This window comes from Hermetia illucens, chromosome 4 (assembly GCF_905115235.1).
Source record: "Hermetia illucens chromosome 4, iHerIll2.2.curated.20191125, whole genome shotgun sequence".
NCBI classification, from domain to species: domain Eukaryota; kingdom Metazoa; phylum Arthropoda; class Insecta; order Diptera; family Stratiomyidae; genus Hermetia; species Hermetia illucens.
Window position 1 is genome coordinate 53,818,405 of NC_051852.1, and position 22,734 is coordinate 53,841,138.

Consider the following 22,734-nt stretch of genomic DNA (forward strand, 5'->3'; position numbering starts at 1 on the left):
TGAAGTAGTGCAAATTATTTATGTAGTAAAGTGCTTGTATTTGCTGTTTTTTATATATCTAAATATAAAAACATTCCAAATTAATCCATTTGTTTTACTTTTTTGCAGCAAATGAGAGATATTATGCCACTTACACCACAGCGCTGTTTATTGTTATTTGAATCCTGCCCCAGGACGCTGCGGATGGCACGCGACTAGAATATAAATTACAAATCTAATTTATTGTAATGCATAAAAAATTAAAGAAATATTAAATCTTTTAAGCTACGTTTTTTTTTTGCCGCAGTCTAACTTCAAATAAATGTACGGAGCAGAAAATATATTTGGTTCCCATTCACCTCTTGGTGGTACATAGCGCGGCATTTTACGCGATTCGCTGAAATGCGCTTCAAATTCTTTCAGGACTTCCCAAGAACCCTGACTCCTCTTCTACTATTTTGCTCCAAATAGTTCTGTGGCAACCCGCTTCTCGGCCATCTTGAGGGTGAGTTACACGGCAGAGCATAACCAGCAATAGAATTGTCACCCCTCCATAATATGTACCTTATCCATTGCCACTTCCGCTTTCTTGTCAGCTCGCCAATGAGTAACTAACCTATGCGGCGACCAAGTTCTTCAGAGTGCTCCGATGACATGACAGACAAGTGTTCACGAAGGCTTGGTTCATGTGAGTAGCAGTGGATATCATTTTTTATGTTCTACTCCCATACATCAACACATAAGGAACATTACCAAAGAACAATTTCAACCTAATCTTGGTGCTGAGATGGCTGCATTTCCAGATTTGAGACAAGGCAGCAAAAGCGGACCTCCCGCTGTTAATGCGTCGAGCGACATTAAGTCTGATGCCGGCGTTGGCTTTTGTGGATATCACGCTTTTTAGATACACAAATTGAACAACTCCTTCGATGCAGATAGTGCGGAGTGCGATGGCCCGTTAGATTGAAAGCCTTAGTTTTGTTGGTGTTTATCTTCAGTCCGACTCTACTTGCCGGTTTTTCCAAATCCAGAGCTATTTGGTCAAGGTCCATGACCCGGCGAGGATTCCGTAGGGTCCGATCAGAAGGCAAACCAACCTGCTCTTTGTCCATTAAGCCTTCAAGATGTTCTTTCTTGTGTTCCAGGATAATTTTAGCTATTATCCTTGCGACGGAAAGGAGTTACTTTAATTGATCCGCTCACATGATTTCGCAGTCAGTTAGATTTTGTGGTGCCCTTTCGTTGAGTGGCCGACAACCTGCGTAGCACCAGGGAAAAGAACATTCTTGATGGTGGTCTCAGGCAAATTACTCAGTGCATCTGGCTTCGATAAGCAAAATAGATCTCCCAGTGTCGAGCGAAAGTTGGATCATACAAGCAGTCCATGCTGAATTTGAATGATCGCAGTTCTGCGCCCTGCGAGAATTTTTGGACGAAACACGCAAATGAATGTAAGCGACCCTTAGATGATGATCCCTTTTGAGGTCGTAGACAGCGTCTCGCTTATTACGCACACTGAGAGGACAACTCCTAAATCTTCTGCTGACCGCCAAGTGGTCAATGAGATTGCTCGTACGGTGTCAGTCAGTTAAAACCCAACTCATCTTATGACAAGCGAGGCGGTGGAAGATGCAGAAATCCATGATCCTCCTAACATTATCGTTGCTTTCGCCAAGACCGTGTTTCCGCATCACATGTCCGAGCAAATTGTTGGAGAAAGCAAGCATTTTGAGAAGCGTCGGTACAGCTGTCGAGAAGCGTGCGCGCATTCCAGAAACCAATCATAGTCCATTTTTGATAGTCGTGAAGTCAGTCTCTATCCAAGGCGCTGCTAAAGTTTCGGTATCAGTAAAATTTCGAAATTTGCAGATTGTTAGTCCACAAATTTCTTTTAGTCGCCTTTTACGGCTAGCGAGGAAGACTTTGAGTGAATCCTTAAACCCCAACTCATATAATGAAAAAAATAGGTGGATCGAAGAGGGTAGACGATTTAGTTATTACTGCAGAAAACAATGAAAGAGGCTGCTTCGATATATAGTACGCCCAAAATATAATATTAAGAGGCTTTGGCATGACTAACCTTTATGTTTTTAGAGATACATACATATGTGCTTGCCTCAAATATCAATAGTCAATCAATCAAAAGTTTTTTAACAATAAATTGAAATGTCAAATTATTATGTTAATACTAATAATGAACAAAGCCAGGTGACGAGAAAGACGCCATGGTAACAAAGGCTTTGGAACACACAATAAATCTTCTGTTTGCCAATTTCATTTTCATTGGGAAGAGTAAAACCCAAATCGATCATATTCTCATAAGGCGCCTCCATTTTCTCACCGTCACTGACTGCACAGCCGTTCCTTATGATCCCATTGCATATGTTAATGGGTATGATTTCGTAACAAAAGAAAAGAAACCATCTCACTGACGCGATTATCGACCATTATGAACGTCGAACGTCTCACCATAGGGTCAAAGCTCTTACTGTACAAGACTATGATCTTGCCAGTCCTCATGTATTCCTCGGAAACTTGGGTTCTTAGCAAGAAAAATTGCGAACTCTTGGCCGCGTTCGAGAGAAGAATCCTCCCAAGAATTTTTGGCCCCCTACATGAGGATGGACGATTCCGTAGCCTACACAATGACGAAATCTATGAGCGATACCATGACCGTCAGGTTGTGGATAAAATCCGGCTCAATAGGTTACGTTGGGCGGGTCACTTAATCCGTATGGATGAGGATGATCCCACCCGGAAAGTCTATAAGGGCAATATCTATGGTAGAAAAAGAAGACGAGACAGACCCTGCCTAAGATGGAGCGATGGCGTGGGCCAGGACGCCAGACAGCTTTTAGGGATATCGAATTGGTGGACCTCGGCGCAAAACCGGGATGTCTGGAGTTCCTTATTAAGGCAGGCCTAGACCGGATACCGGTTGTTGCGTCGTTGATGATGATGATGAACGTCGAACAAATGTGGAATCAAACTGAAGACACGATCCATAAAGTAACCTATCTAACCCTGTGGGTTAAGGCGCCTGGTATGCGATTAACCAACAAAGGTACTTGACTTTGAAGTACAATGTCCAAATGAAGGTTCGCGAAAAGAAATGTCTCTATCGTAAGTTTCTCGTTGATAAAACACTTGCCAATTGGCATATTTACAAAAATGCGAACTGGAAAGCAGAGAAAGCCATCACTGTTACCCGAGCGGTCCATTACAAACATCTTTACGGTGAACTGGACATTCGGGTCGCGAGAAAGACCTGCGTCGAAATCGAACACTTCTTTTGCACCCCACATACTGATCTATGTAAATCATGTTGTCATGTCTCACAACAAAGCTGATCTCGAACAATTTGTTTAAAAATGGAATAGCCGCCTTAGGCAGGCAGCACGATATCCGACCAAATCCGAAGAATTCAAATTTGTTGACTACTGACTGTAATAGAAGAGGCACTATCACTGTCAATGGCAGCGACCTGCCCAAAACTGAACTTTTTACGTATCTCCAATGAATGTCATCAACCAACGGTGAACTGCACGATGAAATTGCTTCAAGCATCCGCCCAATTTGGATGAAGTGGCATTTCACTACAGGCATTATTTGTGACTGACACCACAGTATATCCAATAGGCAGTACCCACACTAAAACGCATTTGAATGGTATCCGTCTTGCGTGGCCTCAAGCAAACTATATTTCGAAGCTGCCGATGCGATAGTTTCATTCATGAAATCCGTGCACCGCGAGAATTTCGTTCCAAAAGTTGACAATTTGAAGTGTACGTTTCATTCATAAAAAGTAAACAAAGGAAACATACCCACCCATTTGGTCATATCGTATAATTCATTCGATGAGCTTTTGCTATTCTGGCACTAATGCGTGCTCACCCATATAACCAAAAGTAGTTTCACGTATTCACTTATGCAGACAAAAACGTGCCAATCTCACCAATTATAAGCAAGTCCGGGTGGCATGTCAAATACCGCTGATCCGATTTTCGTTATATCTCGCTCATGCTCAAGGGCAGAGCAATTTAAAATCGTGCGTACTGGCATTGATTTCCTTTCTTGAAGGGACAAGGGGGAGTATGGTAGCTGTATAGTATCTACCTGTGACTAACACATCAACGAACGTTAATCCAAAATTTACCGCAGCGGCGTCCACGCTGTTGGCCCCTATGGATCAACATGGTGGCCGAATAATAATGTCGCTTCGCGGTAATGGAGATGAAATTGTTGTATTGGATTAGTAACGTAACAAATCATGTCCACATCCGGAACGACGGCATTTGTGATCAATGAGGGGTTACACCCGTCTCCGAATTGCCGGATGCTCACTAGATAAGATCGATGTCGATGGGAAATAACCAAAATGGCGACCGAAACAATGATGGCCTGACAAACTAGATGGTGATTCAAGGGACTCTCACTCAGATCAGGTCTGCGTCCGAGAAGTGAAAAAAGAGGCAAAGGCTAAAAAAGAAGAAGAAGGCAACTAAACTATCATAGCTTTACTACTTACTGGAATGAAGTAATCTCACATTTTCCTACTTCATTTAAATATGCAGATGCCAACACTATACTATCCGCTTTTTCGAAATTTGACTGAATGTCAATATCTAGAATTCCGGGTTCCTCGCAGTCTTGTACGGTGGCCAAGATTACTGTTTCTATATGGAAAGTCGCCGCCAAAAGTCTCACCTCTTCTCACCATGTACTTCGAGTAATCGTTGTTTCTTATATACGCATTTTTATGAACTTCTTGCATATTAATGAATTGTGTCTTTTATTGCTACGAAAGATTGATGGCTGAACTTTTCGTATTCAATTGCAGAATCGGGAATCATGGACTTTTGCCAATTGTAGCAAAAACAAAATTAAATAAAAGTCGAAGATATGGAAAGTGTCTGTCTTAGTTTCTACTCTATGATAAGCAGATTGATCATTAGTTTTCTTGAAGCTGCGCCTGACACTCTTTAGAAATAGAGTTCTGCTGGATTCATGCCTAAGGCTCTATGTTAAGGAAAGTGTAGCAACTCCAGTTGACATTGAACCGAGGGTAGTTGTTATGCCTTCATCCAATAGAACTCTTGAGTTTGAACGGTATATGTAATTAAGACTAATAGAAAATTACGTTTTTCTTTTAAATGGCTTAGGAGCAGCGACAACGTACGGTGTAAGACCCAGACAACACTGGGGGCTACCCGTACAAACATTTAAGCTAGAGAAATTAGCAAAAATAAATGTACTCCTGCACTTTGAGAAAAAAATCCCAAGATGCATGTTTACAGTACATAACAAAATTTGGCGCAGCTGGTAGGAATGTTACGTCGAAGCACATGGTGAAAGCTGGTGGGCGTGGTTTAAGTGGGCGTGTCAATACTCAGAGCGAAGCAGTATGGGTGATTCTTTCCTACTACTACATATCCTATTACTACATACAAGTGTCTGGAGCTTTCAGCGAGGACTTTCCAAATGGTAATACTGCACTAGATTAGGCAACTTAACTGTTGAGGAAGTCCATTCATGCCAAACCCATCTTTTCCTTCCCATTTTCTCCATACAATTCTGTCACCTTAGGTATTTCTCTACCCAACGCAAGTCTCTTACTTATATCCTGCGTATATTTTTCTCTCCCTCAGCCGCTCTTATGTATACAATCACTATATATATTCTCTAACTGTAATTTTCCTCAATCTTCGTTTAACTATTTGTAATGATCGAGCAGGCGGCGTGAGATTTTGGGTTGTACATCAATGAAGACAAGACAAAGTATATAGTGGCAACGTCAGCACCGAAAACCAACCAATCAACAACATCGAACCGCACTGGCCAAACGGGAAGAATAAGGATAGGAGAATACAACTTGAGACCGTTGACAGTTTCTCCTATCTACGGTCGAAAATCACAACCGATAACAGCTACGATGAGGAAATCCGCGCAAGGTTGTTATCAGCCAACAGAGCCTGTTTCAGCTTACAAAAACGGGCCAAGCAGCGCTATGGACTTGTGGAGAACAAGCCTTCCAGGAAATAATGGAGCACCCGGAGGAGGGCTTCATCAGAGCGAAGGTGAAGGGCATCCACATCTACAGCTGCTATGCTCCACCCAGCGCTACACTCGTCGAGTATGAGCGGATGCTTGCTGCTCTTGTTTTGGATGCAAGAGGACGTTGGCCGATCATAATAGGAGGCGATTTCAATGCGTGGGCTCTTGAATGGGGCAGCCGGATAACTAATGTCAGGGGACGTGTTCTCCTCGAAGCATTCGCGGAGCTGGACGTGGTACTGGTGAATGTTGGGTCTTCGTACACTTTCCGGGGAAGGGGCCTGAGGTCTATAGTGGACCTGACATACGTGAGTGCCACTTTAGCCAGTAGAATCGCTTGGCATGTCAGTGAGGACTATACTCACAGCGACCACCAGGCAATCTGCATAGAGATCAAGGACGGATCGAGCTCGAAAAAGAGTTTTCGCAAAATGCCGGGTGGTATGCTTGGCTGGACAGTGAAAGCGTTCGAGGGGGACACGTTTTCCGCGGTGCTCAAATCCGACATATCCCTGAATGGTACGGCTGGAGAGAAAGCCACCCAGATCACTCGATGGGTGACGGAAGCATGCGTAGGCAACCCAACTACTGGTGGAACAACGAAATCGCAAGTTTGCGAGCCGCATGTTTTCGGGCAAGGAGGCTTTGCCAGAGGATCAGGGGAAAACCCGGTGGCGACGGTCGAGAGGAGGTACACAAGCAATTGCGTGGCCGCCTAAAGGAAGCCATTCGGAGGAGCAAAAAGAACTGCTTCAAACAGCTGTGCGACCATGCCGACATAAACCCTTGGGGCGAGGCTTACAGAGAGGTGATGAAAAGGCTGCGGAAATCACCCCAGGTGACCTGTCCGCGCCTCCTGAAACAGATTGTTACCACTCTGTTCCCTCACCACGCAAATAGGGGAAGGCAAATTTTTGTCCAGCCAAATGACGGCATAATACCGCCTGTAACTGTGGAGGAGCTGCGGGAAATATGTGGTAGGTTCGGTGACAACAAGGCCCCAGGTTTGGATGGCATCCCCAACCGAGCTTTGAAACTGGCAGGGAAGACTAGGCCCGAACTTTTCGCCAACACCTTCGAGGCATGCCTAAAAGAAGGAATATTCCCTGCCCAGTGGAAAAAGCAAAAGTTGGTGTTGCTTCCGAAGCCTGGCAAGTCACTTGGAGACCCAGCGTCTTATCGTCCTATCTGCCTGTTGGATACAATGGGGAAGATGATGGAGAGAGTCATCTACAACAGACTCCTACCCATTGTCGAAGCCAGCAATGGTTTGTCGGAACGCCAGTTTGGTTTCCGACGCGCCCACTCCACGGTGGACGCAATTGGCATGGTGGTAAACCTGGCAAAAGGTGCAATGATTTCTGGCGGCTGCTGTGCCGTGGTGGCGTTGGATGTCAAAAACGCATTCAACTCGGCCAACTGGAATAGAATTAAACGGGCGTTGGCTGACATAGGTGTCTCCGAATACTTAGCGAATTTGGTGGAAAACTACCTCTCAGAGAGGACTCTCTGGTACGGGACAGATGAGGGCCCCAAAGAGTACATTGTCACAGCCGGGGTACCACAGGGATCGGTACTTAGTCCCCTGTCGTGGAATATCATGTATAATGGGGTGCTTGCTCTTCCCGTCCCAGAGGGGACTACGATTGTCGGCTTTGCTGATGACCTAGCTGTGGTTGTTGCAGCAAAACACCCAGAAGATGTGGAGGTTTACGCAACGGAAACAGTGAGAGCGGTAAAGTCCTGGCTAGAAAAGGCCGGGCTGACCTTGGCGGACGCGAAAACGGAAGCGGTCTTGATAACGAAACGCAGGAAAAATAACACTGTAAAAGTGGAGGTCAGTGGACATACGGTCGTATCAAAGCCGGCTATCAAATACCTGGGGGTAATAATTGACACCAAATTGAGTTTTAGGGAACACCTAGAGTATGCATGCCAAAAGGCAGCCAGTGCCACCACGGCGCTGGCAAAAATGTTGCCAAATATTGGTGGACCGAAACATTGCCGGAGGTTGGTACTAGCCGGAGTGGTGCGCTCCATCCTGCTCTACTCGTCGCCTGTGTGGGCGGAGGCGCTTGCAAACTCTCAGAGACGGAAGCAGGTGAACTCGGTTTACCGGCGGATGGCTTTGAGGGTTTGCAGTGGTGGCAGGCATGATCCCGGTTGACATTCTGGCCAAAGAAATGAGTGTCCTGTACAATGCAAGACATATGGAGGGGCATGCACAGCGTAGAAATGCGGCAAGGTCAGAGTCGCTTGATCTCTGGCAACGCAGATGGGACGAGTCTGCGAAAGGTCGGTGGACGCACAGGCTCATTCCCAACATTAGGGTGTGGCTTGAGCGAAAACATGGGGATACCAACTACCACATTACCCAGTTCCTCACGGGACACGGTGGTTGCTACAGGCAGTATCTGCACCGCTTTGGGTTGGATAATTTTCCGAACTGTCCCAGATGCGATGGCATACCAGAGGATCCAGAGCATGTGATGTTTCACTGCCCACGATTTGCGATAGAGAGAAGGAGCTTAAACCAGGTGCAGGGGAGGAACGGGACCCCGGAGAGCTTGGTTACTGAGATGCTGGAGTCCGAGGAGAAGTGGCTTGCGGTTGGCTCCGCAATCATCCAAATGCAGGAGGAGTTGCAGAAGGAACAAAGAAGGAGGAAAGCTGCAAATAGGAGAAGGATGAGTGCCTAAGAGCAAACCTACCCCGCGAAGTAATACCTCAATGGTGGTCCCGCGGGGCTGGGGCTGGAGAGACCGGGGGTGGTTTTTAGTGGGTGTGAATCCCACACGCGCCCGCTGTTGTTCCGCCGTTCGGGCGGCGGAGCTGCGGCGGACGTGTCTTTCTAAGATTTTCCACCTCCGTATATACACAAAAAAAAACAGCTTACAAAAACTGTTCCGCTCGAAACGTCTCACCAAAGGGTCAAAGCTCTTACTGTACAAGACCAGTCCTCATGTATACCTCGGAAACTTGGGTTCTTGGCAAGAAAAATTGCGAACTCTTGGTCGCGTTCGAGAGAAGAATCCTCTAAAGAATTTTTGGCCCCCTACATGAGGATGGACGATTCCGTAGTCTACATAACGACAAAATCTATGAGCGATACCATGACCGTCCGGTTGTGGATAAAATCCGGTTCAATGGGTTACGGTGGGCGGGTCACTTAATCCGTATGAATTAGGACGATCCAGTCCGGAAAGTCTATAAGGGCAATATCTATGGTAGAAAAAGAAGACGAGGCAGATCTTGCCTAAGATGGAGCCATGGCGAAGGTCAGGACGCCAGACAGCTTTTAGGGATATCGAATTGGTGGATTTCGGCGCAAAACCCGGATGTCTGGAGTTTCTTATTAAGGCATACCTAGACCGGATATCGGTTGTTGCGCCGTTGATGATGATGATGAATGATTTGCTACTCCCCGTTTCAACTTCACCAGGAATCATTTATTTATATAGCATGCAGCATGCAGATAAAGGAGGAGGGATTGAGTAACGTACTTCCCTCAGTAAAACAAAAATAAGGTGCTGAGATCGAGAAATAAATAAATAAAGTATAAAAAAGTGAAGCGATGGTGGCTTTACGGTTTCTTACCAGGGCAGAGGCAAATCGTCAGACGCTGCCTCACCTCTGCCCTGGGAGCAGCGTGACCGTAGCGGCTCGCAGATGTTGAGTGCTCCTTTATATAATTCGTTGAACACGACATGACTACGAATTATATTGAGCGCAAATCCGCCTTATTGACCAGAGCTTGACCAGAGCTGAAATATTCGTTTTGGTAATGATGGGGTCCTAAGTCCGCATCAACTTAATGCTGGACCGGGCCAAATGGGAGGGAGGGAGGGGAGGGAGTAAGTTGCTTCCCATTTGGTCCGGTCCAGCATTAAGTTGATGCGGACTTAGGACCCCATCATTCCTAAAACGAAATAAAGTATAGTTGGAATTACTCCACTATGTTAAATCCTACCTGATCTCTCTTTGTGATAGGCCCCGCGATAGACCGATCAAGAAAATGTGTTGAATTCAAAACCTCTGAGAAATTCTAGGGCGTTCTCCTCAGTCGACTAGGTGGGATAGGGCCCGGTCCTGTCGAGAAATCAGCAAGGGTTCTTGACACATGGACGGCATTAGGACGCAAGAAAATTAGTCCCAGCAAAACAAATACGTGTCTGCACGTTCAAGATTAGTACCCTTACTGGAAAGACGAAGGAACCCCCAAGAGCCTTCCGAAAAAGGCGTATTGATATTTGCGTTTTACAAAATGCTCGATGGTGTGATGTAAAACGTAAACGCGGTAAAAATGATTATAAACTTCTCTATTTTGATAGCCGACACACTCAATGCGATGTTGGTATTTCCATTTCTTAGGGTTTCTGTGATGCCATTAAAGAATTTGAACGATTTGATGACCGACTGATGAAACTCACCATTATGTCAGCTGATTACACAATTCAATCCTTCACTGCATACGCACTACAGACAAGTCGACCTTATGACGAGAAAGATGCCTTCTGGCAACAGTAAAACGACAAATCGATTATATCCTCATAAGAGGCCAATATTTTATCACCGTCCGTAACTGCCAAACCGTTCCCTATCAAACCCTCGCATCTCAAAATCGGCCGTTGATTTGCGTCCTGCGAATTAAGCTACCGATAAAACAGCGTGAAGAACGCACTGGCCCACTGATCATTAAATGGTGGTGATTTCGTGAGGAAAAAGGAAGAAATGATCTCACTTACCCCCAATCGGAAAGTAAAAAAAGTGACCACTGTTACCCGAGTAGTCCATTACAAAGATCTTTACAATAAATTTGACGCTTGGGACGGTGAGAGAGATCGGTATCGACTTGTCAGAAGCCGACAACAACGCACACAGGATATTGAACACTTTTGTTGCATTAATAGCAAGGAAGGTACTTTGCTTACCAATCAACGAGCCGCGACGATTTCAATGGAAGAATTTTTTCATCTTCCACTTCCACAAGCACTCTCCACATTTGAGCCAATTCCATCGGTCTGAATGAAATCAGAGAAAGCAACAGGATCCGAGCGGAAAACAAAGAGCTGCGACCCAACACTGTAGCTCAGGGATTCCTTCAATTGAGTTTTTGAGGAAGATAGAACACCGTCTGACTGGCAAGCAAGCACAACCTTTCCAATATGGAGAAAAAAAGATTGTGAAGCAAAGTATTTAAATTACCATCCGATCCGGTTACTGTGCTGGTTCTTAACAATCGCATTCGCGACATTGTTCAAGCAACTGTGGTTCGAGCCGGATTTGTTAAAAAATACGAAACCACTGGCGTAATACATGCGACACGGTTACTCATGGCGGAACATCGAACTCTTTATATTGCATTTCTGGATCTAGAGAAAGCACTTGACCGTGTATTATACGAACGCATTTGGTATATTCTACAACACTTAGTACCAGAAGAATTCGTGCGCTGGGTTAAATTGCTCTACCAAGACCAGAAAAGTATAGTTCAATATGTGGCAGGCATATCAAAACCTGGATTTGCCTGGAGTAAAGCCTCTTTGGTATAGGCCAATGAAGTTCTCGACATATGGCGCTATTCGGCCTAGCAAGATAGAGGAGAATATCTTATAGATGGTACTCAGCAAAGTGATACCTCTATAATTGCTGCACTGTGTGATATCTACCTTTATATGTATGAGATAGATAATGCCTGGTTGGCAATCGTCAGGCATTGATTCGCTGTCCCATACCTTGAGCATAAGTTGATGAACCACTTAGTGTAACTGGTTGCCTCCATATTTAACCAATTCGTCTGTAATTCCATCGGCTCCTGGCGACTTATGATTTTTTAGCCGATGAGTTGCACGGACGGTTTCTCCTATACTTCGTGGTGGCAACATTTGTCCGTTGTCTTCAGTTGGCGGGACCTCCAACTCGCCGATATTCTGGTTGTTCGGTAGCTCATCAAAGTACTCAACCCATTGCTCCAATATTCCCGTTCTGTCGGAAATCAGATTTCCCTCTTTGTCTCGGCAGGTGTATAAGGCATCATCCTGCTGACTTGTAGGTAAAACTTCCGCGCCTGGTGCGGTTGCTCCCTGTACTTTTCTAGCTCCCAAACTTGTTCGTTCTTTCAGAATGCAACATTACTCGGTATGCGGCATTCTTCCGTTCCGTTGCTAGCTTGCATTCATCGTCAAACCAGCCGTTCCAACTTCTTTTGCGGCTGGGGCCAAGTATCTTTGTGGCCGTATCAACCATAACGTCTTTCAGGTGGTTGTAAAGATCATTTGTTGATGCTTCATCTCCAGGACCTCTGTTGACTGCGGTTATTACGACATCCATTTTCCACTTATAGGTGTCGCGGAGGGCTGTGTTATGGATGGCTTCAGTGTTAACTCTCACCTGATTTTCAGAGGGGATTCTGGGTGGTGTTGTTGTTCGAGCTGGGAGCAGTATGCCAACGAGATAGTGATCCGAGTCTATATTGGCCCCCCTATATGTTCTGACATTCATCAAGGTTGAGAGGTGGCGGCGTTAGATCAACACGTGGTCAATTTGGTTGAAAGTGGTCCCGTCGGGAGAGGCCCACGTATGTTTGTGGACCGCTTCTAGCGGAAACCAGGTACTTCCAATAACCATTTCGTGTGACATTGTTAATTGAATAATCCGTAGTCCGTTATCATTTGTATTTTGATGTAAGCTATGGTAGCCAGCGTATCGCCTGAATACGGATTCCTTCCCTCCTTGGCTATTAAAATCCCCAAGTATGATTTTGATATCATGTGGCGCGGCAGGATTCGCGGCATTCGAAATTTATTTCGAATGTTGCGAATGTGAGCGCTCAGATGACGCGCCGGAGCTCTCCACACATTTTTTTAGAGCTCTCCGCAGGAGTGGAGAGCGCTCTCGATAAGTAGGCGGCAGAGTAATGTAAAAAAATAAAAAAAAATAGTGCGGAGTCTTCCGTCAGCCGTCAGGTTAATTACATAATCGAATATATATATCGTAACTTAATAATTAATAAATTAAAATAATTGTAATTTAACGAATAATAAAATATTTGTGTATATTGTAACTTAATATTCATGAAACTAAATTGGATTAACCAAAATCATATCGACAGGCTTCGAGGGTTCGTTCTACTACCTAGTAGAAGGTATCCTTCTCCGACTCTGCAGTCTCCTCTGTAGGGGCGTGAACGTTAATGACGTTTATATTTCTAAACTTGCCTCGCAAGCGCAGAGTGCATAGCCGTTCGCTTATGTTTTCAAAGCCGATAACAGCAGGTTTCATTTTTTGGCTGACTAAGAAACCTACTCCGAGCACATGGTTTACTGGATGGTCGCTATAATATATGGTGTAGTGGCTCTTCTCCAGGAAACCGGTCCCTGTCCATCGCATCTCTTGTAACGCTGTTATATCAGCTCTATATTGAGACAGGGTATCGGCTAGCTGCTCATCAGCTTTATCTCTGTACAGGGAGCGCACGTTCCATGAGAAAATGCGCAAATCGTTAATCCGTTGTCGTTGCCGGGTTCGTCGTTGTAAGATCCATCCTGTCTGAGGCTCCTTTCGTGGCTTCGTAACATCGGTTTTCCGTGTAGGGTTGTCAGCACTACCCAACCCCCTGGAGGACCAGTTGGTATAATTTGTCCCGTTTTTAGGCGCGGGAGACTCGCCTTCATCCTTCTCCGTCTGCAGCTTTTCGTTATGAAAGAGCTCCCAGCGGTCACCACGTGGAGGTGGAGATAGGGTTTGGTAGTAGAGCTGTTGGTGTTGGTTCGGCAGGCATTTCCCAGGTTTTATGCTCCATCGTGGGTACCAATCCACGTTTTGCCCTGGGACCTTTGACCGCTAAGCGATAATAGTTCAAATAAAAATCTGAAACCATTATTTTTTGCAGATATGCGTTCCTCAGTGCTAGGATTAGAATAGGGAAAGAAATTTGACATGACGTGACGTAATTTTTAAGAGGATTCAATTACGCATCTATCAGATGTATTAGCAGTTCACAGCGCGAAACTTGGTTAGGTCGATTTTGATTCTACAGCTGTTCATGCCGTTTTGTCCAGCTTGATTATATTTGCCCTTTGACCAATTTCACCAACGTTATGGCCAAATCTTTACTTTATTTACATTATTTACGTTGACTCTTTCAAGACCTTCGACTCTGTAAATCACACGATTCTTCTGTCTACAGACATTCTTTCTACTATCAAAGACATCAGTCCTATGGTTTCTATGAAATAAAGATAACAATCTGACCGATAGAATATGCATATTTCCGAGATAGGTTCGAAGTTCTAAATACAGATCGGGATGTGAAAAAATACTACTGTAACTAATTTATTACAAACTGACTTTGTGTTCAACTGAAACCATTACGGACTCTAGCCTTTCGAATTTTCTTCTTATTTACTGATGGTAAACGTATATCACTCACTCCTTTACCTATGATAATTCAAGACAACACAGCAAATAATCAGTCATTTTTAAATAATTTCAACCCGTATGCAGTGTTTCATCTAAAGATAACATAAATAGTTCATCACCATGGCACGAGGGGAACAGGTTGTTTTGCGTAAATTTAAGTGCAGCATTTTGCACTTTTCACTTTCTTCTGCCGACAAAAAAGTGTCTATGCAGGGAAATATTCAAATTTTCCTGTAAACAATCTTTCAATGCCACTTTCCGTACCATCAGATATACAGCGCTGCAATTTTCTGCTATTTCTCTTGCCATGCGAGAAAGAAAGTAGATTTTCCGAGTGCAATTTGCGGCAGCATCGTCAGTGAACCATGCTTAAGTTTGTGCTACTTTTTTTGGTGCGTGATTCTAAATAATTTTTGACTATTAAAGATTTTAAATTGTCCATATTCATAATATTCAAATATCCAATAATTATCTGTGCTGTTGTATCTAAAATTCTATTTTTCTTGTAGGCAATCAGCGTTTGTGTTAACGGTTTCTTCCTAGTCAACAATGTGTTCAGTGGAAATTCTGGTAAAAGTCTTAAGAAACTCTTAACAATATTTATACAGTTTATAGGGCATTAAAATTGTTTTATAATGTTATCTGTGTCGTGGTGATATCTGTGAAGATTCTAATCATTAGCCAAGTGACTACAGAGTTGTTTTCTTATACACAAAATTTAAACTAAAACCATTTAATAATACCAATTTTTTTTTGAAAATTTTCAGTTGAAAAAAGTGCGTTTAAGCGACCAAACTCGGTGAAAACATACAATGGCATATCAACTGCAGGCGCTCCTTACTCAAAACAGCTTAAGCTCTATATTACCGAAAAGCGGAAGTTCGACTCGCAAAACAGTTCATTTAAGAAATTAATTTCGACGGAGGCTCCAATCATCCCTGTAACGAGTGCCAATGAAATTCGAAACAAACACGTGGATGCAAACGGCGGAAACCGCTTAAAGAGGGCGCCACAGCGAAATAAAGATTCTCAGAGCCAAACTAATAATAACAACGATACAAACAGCAATAATAATACCACCAACCCCACAATCGATCCGGAGCAAATCGTTCATTTTGTAGGCATTGCTGGCCATTTTGATTCCCTTTTGTCAACGCACATAAAGGATTCCTTCACAAGAATATCGCACATTTTAAATCAACCTTGGCACCAATAAATATTATGGAATTTTATAAATATCGTCGTTTCTTTGGTCTTATATGGGAAGGAAGACTCTACTAAAAACTTGACGAAATCATACACGATGCAGAAGCCGAACCTCGCTAAAATCATTGTAAATCCTTCTGGTTGTCTACTTTTTTCGTATGTTAAACATTTATCCAATGTGAGATACTACCGTTGGGGGATTGCTTCGTAAGGCATTTTAAACTGCTGCCTCTATTGTTCACTCCCTGAAACTATTGATTCACTTTGTCTGTTCCACTATAGACGGGGAATAAATTATAAAACTGAGGAGGTAGCAGCCAGCGTAGGAGGAAGCAAGGGTTGGGAAATACCCAACAAGGTAGCGGATGGGCACAGCCGAATAAAGGGGAAGACTGACAAACTGATGTGACACCCGAGGCGGGGGCGACAGCTTCAGTACCCTGCAGTGCTGCTGTTCCGGAAAGAGACGCAAAGGAAATCGCTGAAACTGAGCAGATGGGTTTGGATATAAGCTGAGTTAAAGCACAGTTGCCTCTTCTTGGCAAATAGAGGTAGGCGAAAAAAACAAACTGTGAAAGCGGACACGAACGCTGAAGCACCAAAAGAAAAAGTAGTGAGACGAAGGAGTACTAGACCACCAGCTCTGCTTATTAAATCGACGAAAGATAAGACCTTTGGGGAAGCCCTCAGCAAGATCCGCTATAAAATCAAGCCGAAAGATAGTGGAATGGAAGTACCCCATACGTGAAATGAAGGGTGGCAGAGTTCTCTCTGCAGATAACAAACAAAGGTAGGTTGTGTAATCCAGCCAAGGGGCTACCAGGAGAGAAATTCTAGTTCCTAGTCTAGAACCCAAGTGCTCTCCGACTGTCTCACAGATAACATCGAAATAGAAGGGACCACCAAACGCGAATGTCCAGAGGTAAACAAAGTCCTCTGCGAATTCTCGGGGTCAGATGATACTACGATACTTGTGTCCATACGCATTTTTCAATAGGCGCGAAGCAGATTTTGCATATTGGAAGAAAGATAAGCGGATAAGCGGACTGCTCATGGTTCCAGCCTTGCACTGGAAAAACCAAAAGAGCAATCCCGACTAAAAACATAATCTAAACCCTACGTTGATAATCAAGTCAAAATTTTGTTAAGTACCTTGGACTGGGCGGCCTGGTCTGATTATGCTTCAGGTTAAAGTTGCGTAATTAGGCAAGTCCTCACACGACCTCCGCGTGGTGGCCGCTGGAAACCGTCTTCGGGCGGGCCAAGAGTGTGTAGGGCCGGGCTGGGAGTAGGCTCATCCAACTGACGAGGATCTGCTTGTCTGCTGGTCATGTGTTAGGGGCAAGTAGATCTGGCGGGGGGATGGACTGAAGTAACAGCCCGGGGATCGTCCTCCCTGCACCGGAGAAGGTGCTAATAGGACCCCAAGCCAAGGTGGAACAGCATACGCCGAGGGCTGCGTGGCCAATGGGGAGCTTGGTCTTTAGTATGCGAACTCTGAATAACTTGGGCACCTTCAGTTTCAAATAAGACCCTTACCCTGGTGGCCGGGCCAGCCAGGGTGGACATTTTTCCCGGACTACTCGTGGGACCAAGACATGGACTCAATTAATAATAAAAAAACCAAAATGACGATAGAAGAGGAGGCGATGATGCCAGGCGCATCATCGGAGGACGAGCTGCTGGCCTCCAGCCAGGAGACAGTGGCCGTCGAGAGCAGTACACTCGGTGCCAGCCGTAGCACCGTTATGCTGAAACCAACCGCAGGGACCTCCCGGAGCGAGGCGTCAGACGGACTAGTGGCTTCTAGCCTGGAATCCACTGCCGTCAGGGTGGGTGTAGCGAGTACCAGACATAGTACTCCTGACCCGAAGCCCTCAGCGTCGGGGGATCCCTCGAAAGCGAAAACCGACAAGAATCGCCGGAAACCGGCTAAGAAGCGAAGGTCCACGGGTGTCCTGCTCAAGAGTCAGTACCAGAAGGCCATGCATATTCTCGGCAAGATTGCCAAGAATAAGGAGGCCGGTACTGTCGACGAGCGGGATGAAAAAGACCTCGCTAAATACCAGGCGATTGTTGATGAATACAACAGCAAACGCCGGGCTGACGAGCAGAAGGCGAAGCCCATCGCTCTAAAACGCAACCGATCTCAAGACGAGGTCGAACAAGATAAAAAGCGGAGTAGAGTGGGCAAGAGCGCAGACGCCAAGCAACATACGAGGGAAATTGTTCAGCAACCGTCAGCCGGCGGGCCACGTACTGCGAAGACCTTCAGCGATGTGGCCAGGAGTCACTTATGGGTGGCGCTGGCGGATGGCAACTCTGCTAGCGGCAAACTAACGCTGGAGGTGTGGACCAGTGTTGAGGCTAGGCTGTCGGGCATGGTCTATGAACATCTCGTGGAAACCGGAGGCAAACACCCGGGACTCACTCCCCACTTTGATTCATCTCATGTGGTCCGTGGGTTCCACGTAATAGCTTGCATGGACCAGTTCTCTAAGGACTTTCTCGGCTCGTGCGTCGCTAAGATCAGCGACGCTTGGAAGGGCGTTAAGCTCAAGAATATCCCTTACGACGAGATTCCCAGGAGACCGGTCGCTCGCATTTGGTTGCCGAAGATCCGCATGGAGAAGGACAAGCTGGTCCATTTCCTGCGCCTTCACAACCCCGGGATTCCCATGGACGACTGGGTTGTTATAAAGGAGGAGAAACCTCAGATAAACAGCCAGCCCGTACTACTCCGCATAAACGAGGAGTGCCTGGAGGCACTGAAAAAGGCCGATTACAAAGTGTGGTTCGGAGTCAGGAATGCCAAAGTAAAAGTGTTCCGCTCTGCAAAACCGGACGACGACCTTGATCCAATCGACGCCGCCAACGAGCTGTTGGAGGAGATGACGATCGACGGTCCGACGGGGGCTGTCGAACTCCCCACGCAAGCAGATCATGCTGAGGGTAACGCAGATAAATCTGCAGCACTCGAAGTGTGCCTCGGCTAATCTGCTCGTCTTCCTCTTAGAGGAAGACATCGACATCGCATTAATACAGGAGCCCTGGGTCGGAAGCGACCGAACCATCAAAGGGCTCCAAAACAAATATTTTAATCTATTCCACAGCACAGGAGACGCTGATCAGGCTAAACCTAGAGCATGTATCCTTGCGAGGAAGAGTCTGCACGCTTTTCTGTGCCCGGACCTGAGTTCCAGTGACCTAGTTGTGGTCAAGCTGGAGCAGGTGGGGGCAGAGAACGTGTATATTTCCTCGGCGTACATGGCTCACGACCGATCAGCTCCGCCACAAGAACTACAACATCTGATGAACACCATAACACCAAAGAAAGCCAACCTGCTGATAGGCTGCGACGCAAATGCAAGGCATACGCTTTGGGGCAGCTCTGAAATCAACGAAAGGGGTGAGTCATTCTTTGATTTTATTACTACTTCAAATTTATCGGTGTGTAACAGGGGCAGTACACCAACCTTTCATTTCCCCTGCTCGGAGAACTGTGACGGTTGGGAAGAGGTCCTTGATATCACCCTAATAACCGACAACGGGATTCTTAGGGTGGAGGACTGGAGAGTGTCTGACCAGAGATCCTTCTCTGACCACAGTTGGATACTCTTCAGTCTAGATCTCGCCGCAGAGGTCTCCAAGCCCTTTAGAGACCCCAGGAGGATCGACTGGAGAAAGTTTGGTCAGGTAATTAAGAACAAACTCTCCGGTGAGCAAATTGGTAGGATTGGCACGACAGACGAACTGGAGTCAAAGGTCGGGGCTCTGGAGAAGGCTTTTGATACCGCCTTCAAAGTCTCGTGCCCTGCTAAGTACAGCAAAAAGACCCTGCCACCGTGGTGGAACGAAGATCTCTCTAGTCTCAGGAAGTTGACCAGAGAAATCTTCAACATCTGCTACAGGCAAAAATACTGGCAGCCATACAAGGACTGCCTAAAGAAGTACAAGTCGGCCATCAGGACCGCCAAGAGGCGGTCTTGGCTAGACTATTGTCAGAACATTGAAAGCACTAGTGAATCCGCGAGGCTCAATAAGATTCTGTCCAAGCAACATAAGAGTCCATCCTTCCTTAAAAAGTCGGAAGGCTCCTGGACGGAATCTTCTAGTGAAACCTTGGAGCTGCTGGTGCAAACGCACTTTCCCTCCAGCGAGGAGGACTGTGAGTCAGAACCTCGCTTGGAGGGTTTGCGGCAACCCCAGCTGTGCGAGACTATCAAATCGGTAATTACCGGGGATAGGATCGGCTGGGCTATAAACAGCTTCTCCGCATACAAATCTCCGGGCCCAGATGGCATAATGCCAGTCATGCTACAGAAGCAGCAGGAAAGGGTTGTGCCGTGGCTTGTTGAGATTTACCGGAGCTGCATCACTTTAGGATACGTACCGCAGTCCTGGAGGCGCGCACGGGTGGTTTTCATACCGAAAGCGGGCAGGCGCGGTCATGAGTCCGCGAAGGACTTTCGACCAATCAGCCTGACCTCTTTCGTGCTGAAGACCCTAGAACGCGTCCTGGACATTCACTTAAGGACGATTATGGAGAGAACGCCTTTCTCTAAGTCCCAGCATGCCTACCTCAAAGGAAAATCCACAGAAACCGCCCTCCACGAGGTAATTGGCACGGTTGAGCGGTCGCTGCAGTACAAGCAGTATACCCTTGCTGCCTTCTTGGATATAGAAGGAGCCTTCAACAACGTCAGTACCAACGCCATCAAGGAAGCCTTGACCGGTATTGGATTGGAGGGGTATCTCACGCATTGGATTATATTCATGCTGAGTACCAGGATAATCCAATCCGATCTGGGAGGCAACCACTTGACCAGAGCTGTGAACAGAGGCACGCCCCAGGGTGGTGCTATCTCACCGGTGCTCTGGTTAATAGTAATGGACAAAATTTTACGTACTTTAGACAGCAGCGGGGTGAAGGTGGTGGCGTATGCCGACGACTTGGTGATACTAGTATCTGGGATGTTTCTGTCCATTATGAGCGACATCATGGAAGGAGCGTTGCGAAAGGTGTGCCTGTGGGCCGCAAGATGCGGACTCAGCATAAACCCAACCAAAACGCAACTGATGCTATTCACCACCAAGACAAGGATACCTGAATTCCATCTACCACGGCTGAATGAACAAAGATTGGTTCTTTCCTCTAATGTGAAGTATTTGGGTGTAATCCTGGATCCTAAGCTAAATTGGAGGTTGAACATAGAACTGAGGGTTAAGAAGGCCTGTATAGCCATCTATGCCTGTAAGAGAACCTTTGCCAAGAAATGGGGTCTCCAGCCGAGGATGGTTCTCTGGATGTACACCGCTGTAGTGCGTCCGATCCTGACGTACAGATCTATTGTATGGTGGCAGGCTTTGAAGAAGAAATACAATAGAACGAAGCTTAATAGGATTCAAAGAACCTCGTGTGCAGGTGCTACGGGGGCTCTGCAGTCTTGCCCGGCAGATGCTCTCAATGTACTCCTGCATCTCCTCCCCCTTGACCTCCACATCAAATATGTTGCAGCGTGCAGTGCCGTAAGACTGCGTGAGTCCGGATGCTGGGCAGCGAAGTCCTACGGCCACAGCAACATTCTAGATGAAATACCTCGAGAAATCTGGGCATCCCCCACGGACTATGTCACACGCAAGCTGAACTTCACGAGAAACTTTGCTGTGGACCTTCCAACCAGGGCAAAGTGGAAGACCGGCGGCGTGTTGCAAGACTATGACACGGTATTCTTTACGGACGGATCAAAGATGGCCTATGGAGTCGGCGCGGGGGTTTTCTCGCATACACACGGTGTATCCAAGTCGTATGGTCTCCCAGGTTTCGCCAGTGTATTCCAGGCGGAAGTACTGGCGATATTGGAAGTCTGTCGATGGCTGGAGCGTGATTCGAGTCCCAAGCGTAACATAGCCATTCTGACCGACAGCCAAGCGGCCATCAAGGCCTTGTACTCAACGACGACATCTTCCCGGTTGGTGGGGCAGTGCAGAGACACGCTCAACCATCTGGGCGGCACGCTCAAGATCACTCTCCTCTGGGTTCCCGGGCATAGGAACATAGAAGGGAATGAGCGGGCTGACGGATTGGCCAGGCAAGGCTCTGCTCTTGGCAGTCCCTCGGGGAACACAGTCGGTGTTCCGCTGGCGGCTGTCGGGGGCCGAGTCTACTCGCACTACCTAGCAGCCGCGGGCCTGAGATGGCGAAGGCTTACAAGCTGTGCCAAATCAAGGAGAATTTGGCCCGCTTATAACATAGCCCGATCACGAGAGCTCCTGTGCCAGACGCGTGCAAATGCATTCAAGATTACGGCGGTCTGCACGGGGCACTGGCCCATAGGGGACCATGCCGCTAGGTTCGGCTTACCCTACAACTCGCATTGCCGAAGCTGCGGAGAAGGAAGGGAAACCCTCATGCACTTTCTCTGCGATTGCCCGGCTCTGGCTCGAGTCAGGCTGCGGACACTGGGTAAACCATTCTTTGGGGACCTCAGTGAGATTTCTAGTTACAGGGTCGGAGAGCTGCTTTCCTTCGTGAATGCTGCTCTGAAGATCCGAGCCAGCTGGACTCCGCTTCCCTGTTCCTATAACAACAGTTACGGTCTTAGGAGTTTGTGGCATCAAAACGGCGCACCAAAGCGCTAATTGGGCTCCTCGGAGCGGCCACTGATACCTACCTACCTACCTACCTTGGACTGGCAAAGATGAGCTATTTCGAACAATTCAAAGCAGCGGCGGACACAGCTTTAGCAGGAGTTTTGGCCTTGAGTCAACAAATGGAAGGCATTGAAGGTCCTGTATCTAGTAGGTGACGTTTTCTTATGAATACAACGCAGTCTGATGCTCTTGGCAAAGAGAAGACTTAAGGGAGGTGGTTGCCCGTGAAGAACGGCGGCGGGAGTGGAACAATCTGTAGATAAACAAATTGCCTACCCTACCAAAAAAACGGTAGAGTAGGTAACATGACTCAGTGAACGGAATATATCACCTAGAAATGGTTAGATTATTGTCTGTAACCTAAAAGACCGAACATCAGAATATGCTTGCCATAAACTCTCTGTGGAGCACAGTGGAACC

General features: G+C 46.3%; 1 protein-coding gene across 1 annotated transcript; it reads left to right on the top strand.

The window, feature by feature from the left end:
- Nucleotides 1–14,589: 14,589 nt before the first annotated feature.
- LOC119653938 lies at nucleotides 14,590–15,670 on the top strand. Its single transcript, XM_038059097.1, has 3 exons — nucleotides 14,590–14,846; nucleotides 14,964–15,024; nucleotides 15,222–15,670. Exons 1-3 carry the CDS (start codon nucleotides 14,820–14,822, stop codon nucleotides 15,668–15,670), a joined length of 537 nt encoding a protein of 178 aa, XP_037915025.1. The 5' UTR covers nucleotides 14,590–14,819.
- The last annotated feature ends 7,064 nt before the right edge of the window (nucleotides 15,671–22,734 follow it).

Coding starts and splice junctions, on each gene's coding strand:
- LOC119653938 (XM_038059097.1), top strand. CDS start 14,820: ATGCTTAAGTTTGTGCTACTTTTTTTG. Junction 14,847..14,963: donor AGTTTGTGCTACTTTTTTTG/GTGCGTGATTCT, acceptor TTTTTCTTGTAG/GCAATCAGCGTTTGTGTTAA. Junction 15,025..15,221: donor TGTGTTCAGTGGAAATTCTG/GTAAAAGTCTTA, acceptor GAAAATTTTCAG/TTGAAAAAAGTGCGTTTAAG.